We start from the raw sequence: 14,903 nt of genomic DNA, 5'->3' as shown, positions 1-14,903 counted from the left end.
GGGGCCGACCCCGCGCGCTGCTCCCAGTCACGTGGCCGCTGTCCCCTCGGCGCCCGCGGTTGTGTCGCACAGCGCCCCCTGGTGAGCAGCGGCGGGCACGGCCGCGGGGACCGGTGCGGGCCGGCTTCTGGTGCACGGGGCAGCAAAGGTGGAGCGGGAGGACGGGGGAGGGGGGTGGCATTGGCCACCGCGGGGCCCGGCGCTGCAGGACGCGAGGGGGGGGGGAGCCCACCCAGACCCAGACTGGCGTCGCTGAAGGCCTTTGCCTTCCACCCCGCCCTTTTTCTCCCCAGGGACCCCAAAGAGGGCAGAGGGGCCCAAAAATTGTCTTGAACCTGGATCTCAGCTCCCTTCTGCAAACATGGAACAGAATGAGGCAGGCTGGTTGAAGGTGGGCTTTTCTTGATGCTCCTGGGGGGTAAAATGTATTTGCAGGTCCTTGAATGTGAGCTCATTACCTCCCAGAGCCTCAGTTTCCTCCTCTATAAAATAGGGATAACAACAACTTGAGGAGGTGTTTGAGAGGACTAAATAAAAGAATTCACCTGTTAAAAATAAGACGGCTACCCAAAATTGAGTCGCTTATGCTAAGCTGGAGGGGGCTGGGGTGGAGGGGGGGGGGTCACCAAACTGACTTAATTTGGGCTTCAGCCTCTCCCAGAAATGGAATCCTAAAGCCGTCAGGAATCACCTGGTCAGTACTAGTGAAGTAACCGGCCAACCTGCCGTCCCCTAAGGGAAAGTGACCATCACCCCACAACCAGGCCACCTTTTGCTAGTATCTCCCTCCTTGTTCCTGCTCCCTTCAGTATAAAAAAGTCTTTCATTTTGTACAGCTCCTGCGACCTTTTGTCCATCTGCTAGATGGAAAGATGCCCAAGTCTCAAATCGTTAAATATAGCCAATAAGATCTTTAAAATGTACTCAGTTGAATTTTGGTTTTTAACATACCTAATGGGTTTGGCAGACTGGTTAAAGCCAATTATGTAAATTGTTGCTCAGGTCATCTTTTCTCGAGATTCAGGGAAGCGAAAGAATTTCACCACCACAAAGTAAACGCCTACCTAAAGTGAATTATTCATAAAAATGGTAAACATGTGAGAATTAAAACAGTCTATTGCCACACTCTGCCTGGACACTGAGAAAGAAAACCACACCTTCCTGTCTACATAAACATGACTCTGCTAGTCCCCTGTCTTCATTTGAATTTCTTTTCCAGGACTGTCCTGTCCAGGCAAAAGTGTCTTCATTACAGGAACTTTCCCAAAGTCTTACCAGCTCTTCAATGGAAAAGCATCAACGCTGTGTACCTGAAAATCAAGTCTCCGTGTTGAACGACCCTCTGTCTTAAATCAAACCTTCATTTCTCAATAAATTCTGACCTTTCCTTTCCTCCCTGAAACGCTACCAAAACTTTGGGGAGCGGGGTTCTCCCTTACCGAGGTAAGGAATGCATTCAGCCTTGTCAAATCAAGAGGTAGTGTTGGTGATATTTCAGGAATCAGCATTTGACAATCTCCATCACCGCAGAGATCCGGGGGAGGCCTTCAACTTGGAATCCGTGTGCTCCCCAGAGGCATCTTAACACTTCCGGTTCGGGGCTCTCTGACTACAAAGGTGGGATAGGTAGGTAGGTAGGTTTCACACCGTTGAAGCTCTGACCCCTTTCATGAGCCCCCAGTTGCTAAGGATACTAGTCCTGGGTCCACGCAGCACCCCAGTGAGAAGCCAGTCCTGAGCCCCTGGACCACAGGGCCCCCATTCTGTGTTCCAACTGACCCCCGGCTTGCCCTTGACATGACTCTCACTCTACTGGTTTTATGCCCATTGAGCTACTACTGCACATAATGGTCAGTCCAGTGGGGCAAAAGTTCCCTGCATTTTAATTCTGAGATCAGCCTGTGATGCGGCTGGTAGTCTCTTTCTCTCCATGAGCACCGTGCCCACCTTCTTTTTTATTTATTTTTTTATGTTTATTTATTATTGAGATAGAAACAGAGCATGAGTGGGTAAGGGGCAGAGAGAGCGGGAGACACAGAATCCGAAGCAGGCTCTAGGCTCTGAGCCGTCAGCACAGAGTCCGACGCGGGGCTCGAACCCACAAACTGTGAGATCATGACCTGAGCCGAAGTCGGACGCTTAACTGACTGAGCCACCCAGGCGCCCCTTTTTTTCATTTTTAAATGTTTATTTCTAAGAGACAGAGAAACAGAGCAGGAGTAGGGGAGGGGCAGAGAGGAGGGAGACACAGAATCCGAACGAAGCAGGCTCCAGGCTCTGAGCTGTCAGCACAGAGCCCAACACAGGGCTTGAACCCACAGACTGTGAGACCTTGACCTGAGCTGAAGTTGGACGCTTAGCCAACTGAGCCATCCAGGCATCGTGCCCACCATCTTATAGCTAAGCTTGAAGTCTCTCCTTCCATTCAAATCTTCTAAAAGAGTGCCCAAAAGAGTTTTATCATTTTCTTGTTAAACTTTCAGATTTTATATTAATGTCCCTTGTTACTTTCAGAAGTTTCCACCAATTAATTCTCTTGCTTTTCCTATGACAACATTCAAACTTACTACAACTAATACTTAGTATTTGTCAGGCAGTATCAACAGTGTTTATTTCTTGTAGGTTTTTTTGGTATGGTTTTATACTTGCTTAGACTTTACCCCCCCCACACACACACACTCCTCTTTTTGCAAACGAGCTTTAATTTCTGCTCTTGAAATTATCACATTTATCATTAGAAATAGAACAGAAATATTATAACTATGTATATGGAAAATGATAGAGAGCATAACCTCAATAAATTATATATGTATATATACTCACAGAGTTAGAAAAACATTTTGAATTTTTTTAATGTTTACTTATTTTTGAGAAAGCATGACAGAATGGGGGAGGAGTAGAGAGAGAAGGAAACACAGAATCCGAAGCAGGCTCCAGGCTGCATAGACTCTAGGCTAGTACAGACTTCGACGAGGGGCTTGAACTCATGAATCACGAGATCATGACCTGAGCCAAAGTCAGATGCTTAACTGACTGAGCCTCCCAGGCGCACCTAGAAAAACATTTTAAAAGAAATATGTCAGGGGCACCTGGGTGATTCAGTCGATTAAGCGTTGACTCTTGGTTTTGGCTCAGGTCATGATCTGGGTTCGTGGGTTTGAGCCCCTCACTGGGCTCTGTACTGGTGGTGTGGAGCCTGCTTGGGATTCTCTTTCCCTCCCTCTCTCTCTCGCTCTGCCCCTCCCATGTTCTCTCTCAAAATAAATAAATAAATTTTTTTAAAAAGATGCCAAAAGATTCAATCCTTACCTATGGTTTATTTGCTCTTTGTGTGTACTTTAATAGCTATTTAAATACTAACCATTCAAAATCTTTTACATAGTCTTCTGTCATTCTGAACAACCTACTTTTATAATAACTCAAATTGTTTAATAAATAAAAGTTTTATTCTGGCAGGCAGTGAGGGGAAAAGTTTGTATGTCATCTCAAGTATCAGGTATCAACATACCAAAGAGATTCTATTTTCTTTTTTTTTCAATGTTTTTTCAATGTTTACTTTTTTTTTTGAGAGAGAGAGAGAGAGAGAGAGAGAATGAGTGGTGGATGGATGGGCAAAGAGAGGGAGACACAAAATCTGAAGCAGGCTCCAGGCTCTGAGCTGTCAGCACAGAGACTCACACAGGGCTCGAACTTGTGAACGGTGAGATCATGACCTGAGTTGAAGTTGGATGCTCAACCGACTGAGCCACCCAGGTGCCCCAAAGAGATTCTATTTTAAATTATGTTTTCCTGAGCTAAATTAGATCTTGGTTTATCTAGGATATTTAAAATCAACCTTCATCAGGGGACCTGGCTGGCTCAGTTGAGGGAGCATATGACTCTTAAGCCCCACGTTAGGTGTAGCGATTCCTAAAAAAAATAAATAAATAAGTAAATAAACTTTTAAAAAATTTTAATCACCCCTCATCACGTTCCCTCTAGTAAAATTTAAGTTCTTTTTTTTTAGCGTTGATTTATTTATTTTGAAAGAGGGGGCGGTGCATGAGCAAGGAAGGGGCAGAGAGAAATGGAGAGAATCCCAAGCAGGCTCATGGACCATGAGATCATGACCTGAGCCAAAATCAAGAGTCAGATGTTAGCCAACTGAGCCACCCAGGAGCCCCAAAATTTACGTTTCTTTTACTTACAAATTTTCAAACAGCTTTAAGCTGTGTGTAACAGACAGGAAACTGGTCAAATATTTGTATCTGCCTATCACTGCTGCCCCAATAACCAGTCTTCCATGGTCATATGGTTTTTCTCAGTAAATCACTACTTTTCCTTGAGTATATGGTGAGAAGTTCACAGGCCTTGCTGCCAGGTTTGCCATCTATTTATGGCTATATAAACTTATCCTGTTCTTATCTTTTATTGAGACTCATTTATATCCTCTAAAATGAGGTTAATAATTCTTACTATATTATCGACATGTTTAACACATAGCAATTGAAAATATATTTATGGTTATTGTTACTACTCTTGATTATTCTTTCTTATAAGGAAAATAGCAAACAGTACCCAAAACATTCATATTTTACAGGGCAGTTGGGGATTTTTGAAGTTATTTATTTTGAGAGAGAGACAGACAGACAGACAGAGAGTAGGGAAGGAGCAGAAAGAGGGAGAGCACTGTCAGCGCAGAGCCCGATGCTGGGCTTGAACTCAAGATCTCACTGTTCATGAGCCAAAATCAAGAGTTGGGCATTCAACCACCTGACCCACCCAGGGGCCTCAGGGCAGTTGTTTTGAATATTTGCAGATGCACATTGAGTGACTGGGAATTGGAAACACCAAACCTAAGGTCTGATGAGATCATAGAGGTGAAGCCATAAAGAAACCAACCCATCTCCTACTTTCGGCCCCTGCTAGGAGTGAATGGTCCAGCTAATAAGCCACAGCCAGGCCCGGGGAAGAGAGAAGGGAGCAATTGATCTAGAACGTCCCCCAGGTTTCTTATCTCATCAGTTAGGCAGATGGTTCAGTGACATGCACCGTTCGCTCCTGGACTGTCTCTTCCCCGGCAGCTACAAATATAATGAGAGCCAGCTTATGTTACAGGCAGTGTTCTAGAAGCTGGAGATGCACCAGTGAACTAAGCAGGTTAAAACCCTTTTGAGTGGACATTCTAGTGAGGAGAGACAGGAATAACTGGTATAATAAATACATCAGTAATGGAAGAGAGGCATGTGATGGGAAAATAGAGCAGGGAAGAGGCGTGAGGGTGCCAGTGGCCAGGTGTGAGCTGCTCAGGGTCAGCCTCCTTGAGAGCATGCCATTTCAACGTTGATGAGGGATCAAGGCCCAGGGTCATCTGAAGGGACAGTACAAACCGCCAGAGTGAACACATGACGTGAGAGTGTGCCTGGATTCTAGTATCCAAACAACACTGCTGGATACTAGGCTTATTATAAGCCAAGAGGGGAGGACAGATAATTATACAAGCAATTCCACCAAAATGCTAAGTACTACCTAAGATCTAAAGAACGACCTTGAGTGGCGTCAGGGAATGCTGACCCAAGGGAGTGTCAGGGGAGATGGTATTAGAAGTTTGACAAGGGATGGGGTGCCTGGGTGACTCAGTCTGGTTAAGCGTCCGACTTCGGCTCAGGTCATGAACTCATGGTTCGTGGGTTCAAGCCCCACATCGGGCTCTGTGCTGACAGCTCAGAGCCTGGAGCCTGCTTCAGATTCTGTGTTTCCCTCCCCCTATCTCTGCCACTCCCATGCTCATGCTCTGTCTCTCAATAATAAATAAAAACATTAAATTAAAAAAAAAATACTCAGAGCCGGGACCCTGTCTTGAGATTCTGCATCTCCCTCTCTCTCTGACCCACCCCTGCTCTCTCTCTCTCTCTCTCAAATAAATAAAAAACATTTAAAAAAAAACAGAATTAAGAATTTTGACAAGGGTTTTGTCAGATGAAGAGGTGCACCAGGCAGATGGGACAACACGTTGGGAGTCAAAGATAACATAGATGACCTAGCCGACTGGTGATCTTTCTAAGTGCTTCCCCAGAAGGGGCTGCACTTCCTTTGTCCAGTTAGGGGCCATGATGTGAAGCCATACCCAGATTTTTAGATGCACAGAATCCCATTCTAAGAGAGGAGCCTAATTTATTCAGCCAAACCTTACTCCTCGTCTTTCAACTTACTTGCAGCTTTCCACTATTACACAAAAAAAGGCTAGCTAGGGTGAACATCTTAGTTCATAAAATTTTTTGCACTTGTTCGGCTATTTTCTTAGCACCAGTTTCAGGAAGTTAGACTGCCTGATTCAAGGGTTTCGGTACTTCAACATTTGATACGTTTCCCACTTGGCCTTCCAGAAAGGATGTGTCAATTCTCAGTCCCACTGGCAGTGTAGGAGAGACACTCTTTGCCCACATCCTTACCAACAGTTTGTTATTTGTAGTGTCTTATCCCAGAACTTGGATATAAAAATAAATATGAGGAGAAGATGGTTTCAGGCTCTTAGAAGGAAGTTTCCTCAGCTGACCATTGTTTCTGTCTTGTTCAATAAAAGAAACGAGAGTTAGGCCATCCAGAAGTCCAAACCTACTGGGGCGCCTGGGTGGCTCAGCCGGTTAAGCGTCCAACTCTTGGTTTTGGCTCACAGTCCCACGTCGGGCTCTGTGCTGACAGCTCAGAGCCTGGAGCCTGCTTCCTTCTATGTCTCCCTCTCTCTGCCCCTCCCCTGCTCACTGTCTGTCTCTCAAAATAAAGACATAAAAAATTTTTTTAAGTCTTTAAAAAAAAAAGAAGTGGTAAGAGGCAGTCTGAGATGGGAAGCTGCAGCTAGACCCATACATCCAGTCAACATGAGGCCTGAACCCCAGCCCTGCTCTTTCTGCTCCCTCTTATGCTGCCCCTGAGGTCCCCTGTAGTGAAAGGATTTCTGGGGGGGGGGGCCTTGATTGTAAAGGGCTCCTAAGCCTTCAGTCATGTCCCCTTCCCACCTCTGGGGGGAGACTCTGTGTCCCTCTGGGGTGAGCTCCCCTCACCCCCATCTGTTGCTCAGGGGACCGGCTTGGGTAGGGGAAGGCTTGGCTGGTCTCGAACCAAACTGTCTCAAAGGATCGCCTGCCTCTGACAGGTGGGGAAAGAAGACATTCCCTGAAGACGCGTAAAACTAGAAGTCCATCTCAGCGCTCTATAAGTGTTCGTTCCCTTATCACCCTACATCATCAGCATCAGCACTGAAGTCTCAGGCATTTCTGAATCCACTCTGTGACTGTGGGCTGCTGCGGCCAGACTGTCGCATCGCCCATGATTAACACTAAATCAGCCCCGTCTGCGTGGCACCGACAGCCTTTCAGATTGCCCCGTTTTGCCTTCTGTCGCAGAGGAATGCATTCCTGCAGAGCGCAGAGCGAGAGCAGCTAGCGGATGAGAGCCTGCCCTGGCCCAGCCCTGTGCTAGTAGCGCAGGGCACATCTTCTCCTGAATATACGAACCTCCGTTTACTCATAGGCCACAGGCAGCCGATCATGGCTACACGGTGTTAGAATCACATGTCTGTGAGACTTTTAAGAAGCATATGCCCCTCACCCAGGAGTCTGACCTCTGGCTCCCCCACTGACTAGCCCCTTGGTTTCTCATCTGAAATGCGTGCTAATGGTAATGCCTACTTTAGGGGGTCAGCGAGAAGAATAAAAGATCTAATGCATTTAAAGGACTTCAGTGCGGGGTGCCTGGCAAACAAGAAGCACTTAATAAATTACGGTTGTAAGGATTTTTATTTTTGTTACTATGGTGGAGGGAATCAAGGAGAGGAAGATTAGGCCAAGGAGACTGAGAAGTGGCAGCAACAACACAATTAGGGAGGGGGGAGCCGGGAGAGAAGGGTGTCATGGAAACCAAGGGGAGAAAATGCCAGCAAGGAGGGAGATGGAACGCAAAAGGGCACTCAGAGGCCGATTTCTTCTGAGGAGACAAGGGAGCAATTTTGATCTCTTGGCCACCGCTGAGAATAAAAGCGGAAAGGAAGAAAATTAGCCTATAGCTTTGGGTTTTTTTAAAGTTTTGTATTTTAAATTCCAGTTAGTTAACATTCGGTGTAATACGAGTTTCAGGTTTACAATAGAGTGATTCAACACTTCCCTGCCTCACCTGATGCTAATGCCCATCACCTGTTCCGCCACTTCCGGCTCCTCTGGTAATGATTGGTTCCCCCCACATAGTTGAGTCTGTTTCTTGGTTTGCCTCTCCCTCTCTTCCCCCCACCCCTTGCTCCTTTGTTTTCTTTCTTAAATTTCACATAGGAGTGAAATCATATGATATTTGTCTTTCTCTCTCTCTCTTTTTAATGTTTTTATTTGTTTTTGAGAGAGAGAGACAGAGACAGAGAGGGAGAGAGAGAGAGAGAGAGAGAGAGAGAGAGAGAGAGAGAGAGAAGGGGAGGGTCAGAGAGAGAGGGAGACACAGAATCTGAAGCAGGCTCCAGGCTCTGAGCTAGCTGTCAGCACAGAGCCTGACGTGGGGCTTGAACCCAGAACCATGAGATCATGACCTGAGCCGAAATCGGATGCTTAACCGACTGAGCCACCCAGGCACCCCTTATATTTGTTTTTCTCTGACTTATTTCACTTAGTGTTATACTCTCTAGCTCCATCCATATCACTGCAAATTAGCCTATAACTTTTGGTGAAGCCATTTTTAGACCAACTGCATTAAGCTGATCAGAATACCCAGGTGTCATTTCCCTGTCTTCTAATTAGGAAGATACGTATTTCTTTGCTTTTCTTTAAATGAAACAAAGAAACAAAACGAAATGCCAGGTTACATCAGGTTGGTAAAATAAAAATTTAGACAATCTCAACTTTACACAGCTGACGGGAGGGGTGGGCAAGGGAGGAAAACGGGATGGATCCCAAAACAGGTTTTCGAAGCACAGGTCTATACCAGACCCCCAAACCAGCTCCAGTGAAAAGTAGGGTAGCAAAATGGGCAGAATTTATTGATTTTTCTTTCCATCTTTCTATTCTACCTGGTGCCAGAGAGAAATTATGGCAGCATCAACTGTGTCTTTGGACGAATATTCAATAAGTGTTTATAGAGTGAAGTTGGGGGAAAAAATGATGGGGAGGTGGACTGTTATTCTAATCTAGATCAGGTGAGAGAGGCAGATACCTCCCAAGGGGAGATTTCTGGAGACAGAGAAAGGAATTAAGGGTTAAAGTCTACATACGCTGTAAAGTGTTGGGGTCCCTGTGGTTCTGGGGGGCCTGAGTGGAGCTGCCGATTGCCTGGGGCCGGTAAGGGGTCCCCTTTGGCTTGGGAGAGATGGGGGTGACTTTCCCAGATGTGCCCCAGAGGGATGTAAGGAGGGGCCCTCTCCTGGCCAGTTCTCAGCTAAAGGATCCTGAGGCAGAAGGCAGAGACGCTCTCCCAGCTTCTTCCTGGCCACAAGAGTTAAGAAAGCTGAGGCTTCTAGCAAATTCGGGTCGTGAGGAGTGGAGTGGGGGAAGGGTGATAGTAGAGCATGAGAGGCTGAGCCTCCAACGCTCACCACCTCCACTACCGCCAAGAGGGGAATGTGGGTGGTTGGAGTGGTGGGTTTTCGGGTCAGATGGTGAGGTCATTGATGGAGCAGGAGCGAGAGACCTGGGAAGAGCTGAGCCACTGTTTCTGGAAAGAGAAGCACTTCAAGGCAGGCTCTGAGTATGACAGCGCAGAGAAGGCTGCCCTGGCTCCCCCTGGTCCCTCAGGGCCTCAGCCCACAGCTCTGCATCCCTACGGAGCTGATCATCCCCACTGAGCTGTCACCAACCGCTAGCCTAATTTAAACCCCAGTACCTCTCCCGGGCCCCTGACCCCTGCCACTGCTAGGACAGCACAACCCAGAGTCCTGTAGGGTCCCCTGGAATCTGCAGTTCCTGCCAGCCTTCCTGTGGCTATCTACCTCCTTGAGTCTCCCGGGTCGGGTCATCATGCCCTCGCTAGCTCTCCCCTGTGCCTCTCTCTCCCGCCTCCCACTTCCTCCCCGCACCATCTCCCACTGGTAAACACTCCCCTCTCCACTCCCCATTTCCTGCACGACCAACTCCCCAGGGTCCTCAGGTCCTCCGATCTTCACATGGGGCCCTAAATGCAATAGTGCCCCACCCCCAGCCTTGTCCAGCTCCCAGAAATAGGGACCAGTGGCACCTACGCAAAACACAGGGACCCTCAGGGGCTGAGGTCACGCACGTCCTCTCTTACCACCCTCCAATATGAGATCAGGAGATGGGGCAGGGCAGTTTCCAGAAGGGTCCACCTCTTCCTTCTCTCCCCCATGAGTGCCCTCCACTCACTAAAATGCTGTGTGGGGGCCTCTCGGCTTTCTGATGGCCAGGTTCCTTCAGGTGCATGGCCCCTAGATGGCTTTTCATCCCTCCCCAGCTAGTCTCATTTCTTGGGGTGAGGAGGGTGCCCTTGTCTCCAGCAGATCACCTCAGGGCTTATGGGGGGTGGCCTGGTGCTATCAGGAACTGAGCCCCTGGGTGCTGGGTTCTGATCTCTCCTTTCCTTCACGGAGGAGTGAGCGGAGAGAGTCTGGCTGGTGACGGGGATGTCCGCTAGTAGCAGTGGCAACAGCAATCCCAGGAATCCACCCAGAGGAAGAAATGTTCCTCCTCAAAGTGACCAGGAATGGGGCTCCTGAAAATCCCTATTTTGGGGCTATTATCTCAGCCCCAGACGACTCCTAGGCGAGACTCCTTTGGATTCAGTCGAGGAGAAAGCACTGAGGCAGTCATCGAGTGGGCCCCATAATCAGGCCCTGAGGGACAGGTCAGTGGTGATCAGGGGCTCTGTCCATCTCCTTTCGGCCTATCTCTTCCTCCCTTTTCCCCATCTGCAAATTGAGGTCGACAAAAACCCCACCTCAGGGTACAACCCCAGCCCTTTCTAGCTTTCTACTATATTGCTCTTATTCCTTTTTCCTTTCCCTTTCCCCAAAATAATAACAGACACATTAAAATCGATGCTGATATATATTTATTGACACAGAAGCCCACAACATAGATCGTCTGGTGAAAAAATACCGACTATAGAACAGCACTTATATTTGATCACTTTGATCTACACATAGATCTATCTGGGTACACAGGTACAGGGAAGTATCTAGAAGGACATTCATCAAAGGGCTGACTATGGTTAGATCAGGGTGGAAAGTTGGGGGTAACTTGTATTTGACTTTCTGGTATGTTTCTTTATTGTTTGAAGATTTAATGATGAATTATGCCACTTTCACAAAGAGAGCGGAGCGATCAAGGAAATGGGCACACAAAGAATACAGACCATTGGGCAGGGGGCGGGGGCTGGGAAGCAAGGACAGAGGTCAGGCTGTCTCCCTCCACTGTGCTGGTATCCAAGACCCTTTCTTCACCACTCCAAAAAGAAAGCTGCTTGGTGGATTCATGCAATTAGAAGCGCCCCTCCCCAGGAAATGGGCACACAAAGAATACAGACCCTTAGGCAGGGGGCGGGGCTGGGAAGCAAGGACCGAGGTCAGGCTGTCTCCTTCCACTGTGCTGGTATCCAAGACCCTTTCTTTCTACGCCACTCCAAAAAGAAAGCTGCTTGGTGGATTCATGCAATTAGAAGCGCCCCTCCCCAGTTGTCCCGTTGCTGGACACGGAATATGGAATACGGGTCAGGATTCCTTTAAGGCTAGGGGCTACCCCTATCACTGCAGCTCAGAAGGGTCGTCCTCATCTTGGTCCTCAGGGGCCTCTTGTGGCCCCTCCTGCTCTGTGTGTGTTAGCTCCTGCAGGGTGATGATCAGATTCTCAAACACCTGGGCCCGATCGCTCTCATTATCACAGGTTTCCTTAGAGTGGCCCTCCTCGCCGCAATAGGAGCAGCGGATTGTGTGTTTTCGCTTCCGGGTTCTACGCAGGTGCCCAGGACCATCATTCTTACGGTGGCCGCCGGAACCCCCACTGGTGGAAGGAGACGGAGCCTGGGAACTGCTAGGGGAATCAATGACCAGCACTTGATCCCGAGGTCTGGCCCTGCGTCTGGGGACAGGAGAGGCCATGAATGACAGTGGAGGGTCATGAGACTCCACCAGGATCACATCCTCGTCTGAGTCATCAAGGACATCATCTATCTCTATCACGTTGCAGTCGGGGCTGCCGACCACTATCGGGGAGTCCTGAAAGTCCACCGGGCTGGTGGCCCTCTCCACCGTGGACTCAGATGTTTTGGGCCGTTTCTGTTTCAGAAAAGTGTCATCCCAATCCTCTTCCTCCCTGACCATCTTGATTAACTCTAGGAAATTGGGGAGGCGCTCCTGCTCATTTGCATACATCCTGAGAAGCTGTTTCAGCCTAAAGCGCAGATCTGCGTTCAGCTCGGCCCCTAAAAGGAGCTGGTGCAGGCGGGTCTGGTTTGCATCCTTCTGCGCTATGATCCCTGCATGGATAGCGTTCTGGAGCTGCACCTCTAAACGGATCACATAAAGGGAGGCTTTCTCCCCTTGCGCCTGCAGGGTGTTAAAAAATTTACTGTGAGCGGACACGCTGCTTTCGGATTGTCCGAACACCAGTTTCATGGCGCGCAAGAAATCGGCCACACTCAGATTGGGGTTGGCCGCCTGCAACAAAAGCATGACCTCCCTAGCGGGGCCTCGCAGCGTTTTCAGCAAGCGCTTGAGCTTTTCCTCCTCTGGCATATTCCAATCGGGCAGGACCCCATTGACTTGGATCAGCCAGTTTTCAAAGGTTTCTTCCCCCGGGGCTGGCACCACCCTCCCCGAGAACACCTTCAGGTTTCTCTCGGCCACGCTGGCCATTAAAGGGCCGAGACTTCTCCCCAGGGACCTGAGCATGGAATGGGCCCATGGCGGCAAGGGTGCGTTCTGCCGCCGGCTACTACCCACGCGCCCCATCATGCTAGCCATGACTGACGACGATCGGGGTGTCGGGACACAGCAAGATGCTCAGGCTTTGTGGAAAAGCCTAAGATGCAGGGGTGCTGGGGGGCTCGCCGATCTCCGAAGGGGCTGTGAAAAGGGAAAAAAACGGGGAATAGTTAGTTAATAAGGTAATTGGCTGCAGTCGTATTCTCTCCCTTCGTCAATATCCTGCACTACATTTTATATCTGCCCAGTGCCCTAAAAATATCTCCTAGGAGACTGGCAGTTACAACCTCGCGGAGCCAACCGCTGTCTCCGTGTTAGAAGGGTGCTCTTTACCGCCACATCCATCCCCTGCCGCCCGTCGCCCAGGAGGGAGGGCAACTGTTGCTTCTAAGTGTAATCGTGTACGGAAGCTGATACTGGCCTCTCAAAATAAGAGCACAGCGGTCACAGATTTGTAGGAATAAATAAGATCTCGTTAACCTCTAGGTCTCAGGTCTCAACCACACCCCCTTCTGAAAGCCCCCCCCCCCCTTATTTCTCAGATTCTTACTTACTGGAGCGCAGGAACGGGCGCGCGCGCACCTTTATTTCACTTCCAGCTTCTGCAACCAGTGGCCTCCGCGAGAAAGCTCGTCTCCGGGAGAACAGCCGACTTCTGTCCCCCGGGGGTCGCCGATCCGAGACCTTGGGGCGTCAAGACTGCGCAGCCGCCGCGGAGGGCAGGGCAGGGAAGGGTCAGGAACAGCCTCATCGCTCATCCCGCTCCCTCCCTCCCCACTCCACCCCCGCCACCCCCGCTGCCTCCGCTGTTGGCAGGTGGAAAATTCCCTCTCCCACTTCCGAGTGCAAGCCAAAGCGACCCCCGCCCCATTACACCTACCCCGGGAAGTCGTCGGCCTACCAGCTCTGCAATCAGCCGCACAGAATTCAAGTTCGGATTCGACGTTGACTGCCTGCTACGGAGACAGGGAATCGGAGTCGGACACGCACACCCACACAGCCCTCTCCAGAAGAGATGAGGAGATGCAAGGGGGGTTCAAAGCAGACGGCGTGCGATCCTGTCCCCCCCTCCCCGGCCCTTCTTACCTCCCCCGCCCCTCCCCGGAAAGGTCCCGCAGCTCAATCCAGGCAAATCCTACCCGTTAGGCAGCATCCAGCGCAACCCCACCTCCTCCCTCTGCGCAGCCAGGCCACGGGGCCTCGCCGTGCTCGAGTCCCCCAGGGGGGAGCCGCCCCGGACCGGTGCCCCTCCTCTCTCCGCCGCCGGGCCTTCGCGCCCCCTTTCTTTACCTGTGCTCGGCTCGGTGGGCTGCGGACCCTCGGGCCTTGCCAGCTGCGGATGCCGCCTTCCGGTCTCCGCCGCCCTGCAAGGGAAAAAGACGGGCACGTCTCCGGCCGCTAAGCGACCCGGAGGTGCCCGCGGAGCTGCCCCGCACCGCCCTCACTCTCCGCCAGCGAGGGATAGCTGAGCCCAGACTGCGCGGTTCCCCCGGCAGCCGCCGCCGCTTTTATACTCTGCCCACTGAGACAAAAGAGCATTACGAAAGGGCCGGCGCGGCCAATCAGCGGAGAGCGGGGGCGGGCTCCCGCGCGGTCTCGAGCCGGATGTAAATGAACGCCCCAGGGGGGCGGGATGAGGTGGGCCGGAGGGCCAGAGGCGCGCGTCCGGGGCCGCCTCCGCGCCAGGGCTTGGAGAGTTTGCGAACAAGCTCCCCCACCCCGCCCACCCCCTTCTCCCTCTTTTCCCCCTTGGCTCAGTCCCGCGCCTTGGGGCCGGGTGCATTAAACACAGAATGGGATCGAAATCAAATAAACAATAAGAGTAGCTCACCTTTGTATAGGGAGAAGGCAGAAAAAAGCATTAGCATATAGGTTTACACAATTCTTTTACTGCGAAGGACGCCGTAGCAGGTCCATGTCACAGGGAAGGTACTCAGGCATCCGGGCTCTTAATCAGTACTCACTAAAGTATGGCTGCATGAGAATCATTGTGGGGGCGGGGGGGGGGGGGGGGGGG

The 14,903-nt window shown here is 50.2% G+C and overlaps 1 protein-coding gene across 3 annotated transcripts; it reads right to left on the bottom strand.

The window, feature by feature from the left end:
* Positions 1–10,999: 10,999 nt before the first annotated feature.
* ZCCHC12 (zinc finger CCHC-type containing 12) lies at positions 11,000–14,379 on the bottom strand. Of its 3 annotated transcripts, none has more exons than XM_029929954.1 (4): positions 14,177–14,379; positions 13,767–13,842; positions 13,441–13,585; positions 11,000–13,027 (listed from the first exon to the last, which is right to left on the bottom strand). In XM_029929954.1, the coding sequence occupies exon 4, from the start codon at positions 12,923–12,925 to the stop codon at positions 11,708–11,710; it is 1,218 nt and encodes a 405-aa protein (XP_029785814.1). In that variant the 5' UTR covers positions 12,926–13,027; positions 13,441–13,585; positions 13,767–13,842; positions 14,177–14,379; the 3' UTR covers positions 11,000–11,707. The 3 variants fall into 3 exon arrangements, with proteins under 3 accessions (XP_029785814.1, XP_029785816.1, XP_029785815.1); XM_029929956.1 differs by having other exon boundaries at positions 13,788–13,842; XM_029929955.1 differs by having other exon boundaries at positions 13,767–13,839.
* Positions 14,380–14,903: the final 524 nt, after the last annotated feature.

This window comes from Suricata suricatta, chromosome X (assembly GCF_006229205.1).
Source record: "Suricata suricatta isolate VVHF042 chromosome X, meerkat_22Aug2017_6uvM2_HiC, whole genome shotgun sequence".
In the NCBI taxonomy this organism is placed as follows: domain Eukaryota; kingdom Metazoa; phylum Chordata; class Mammalia; order Carnivora; family Herpestidae; genus Suricata; species Suricata suricatta.
This window is presented reverse-complemented; position numbering and strand designations above follow the sequence as displayed.

What these genes read in the sequence shown, in the direction of transcription:
- ZCCHC12 (XM_029929954.1), bottom strand. Translation starts at nt 12,925, where the DNA reads ATGGCTAGCATGATGGGGCGCGTGGGTAGTAGCCGGCGGCAGAACGCA.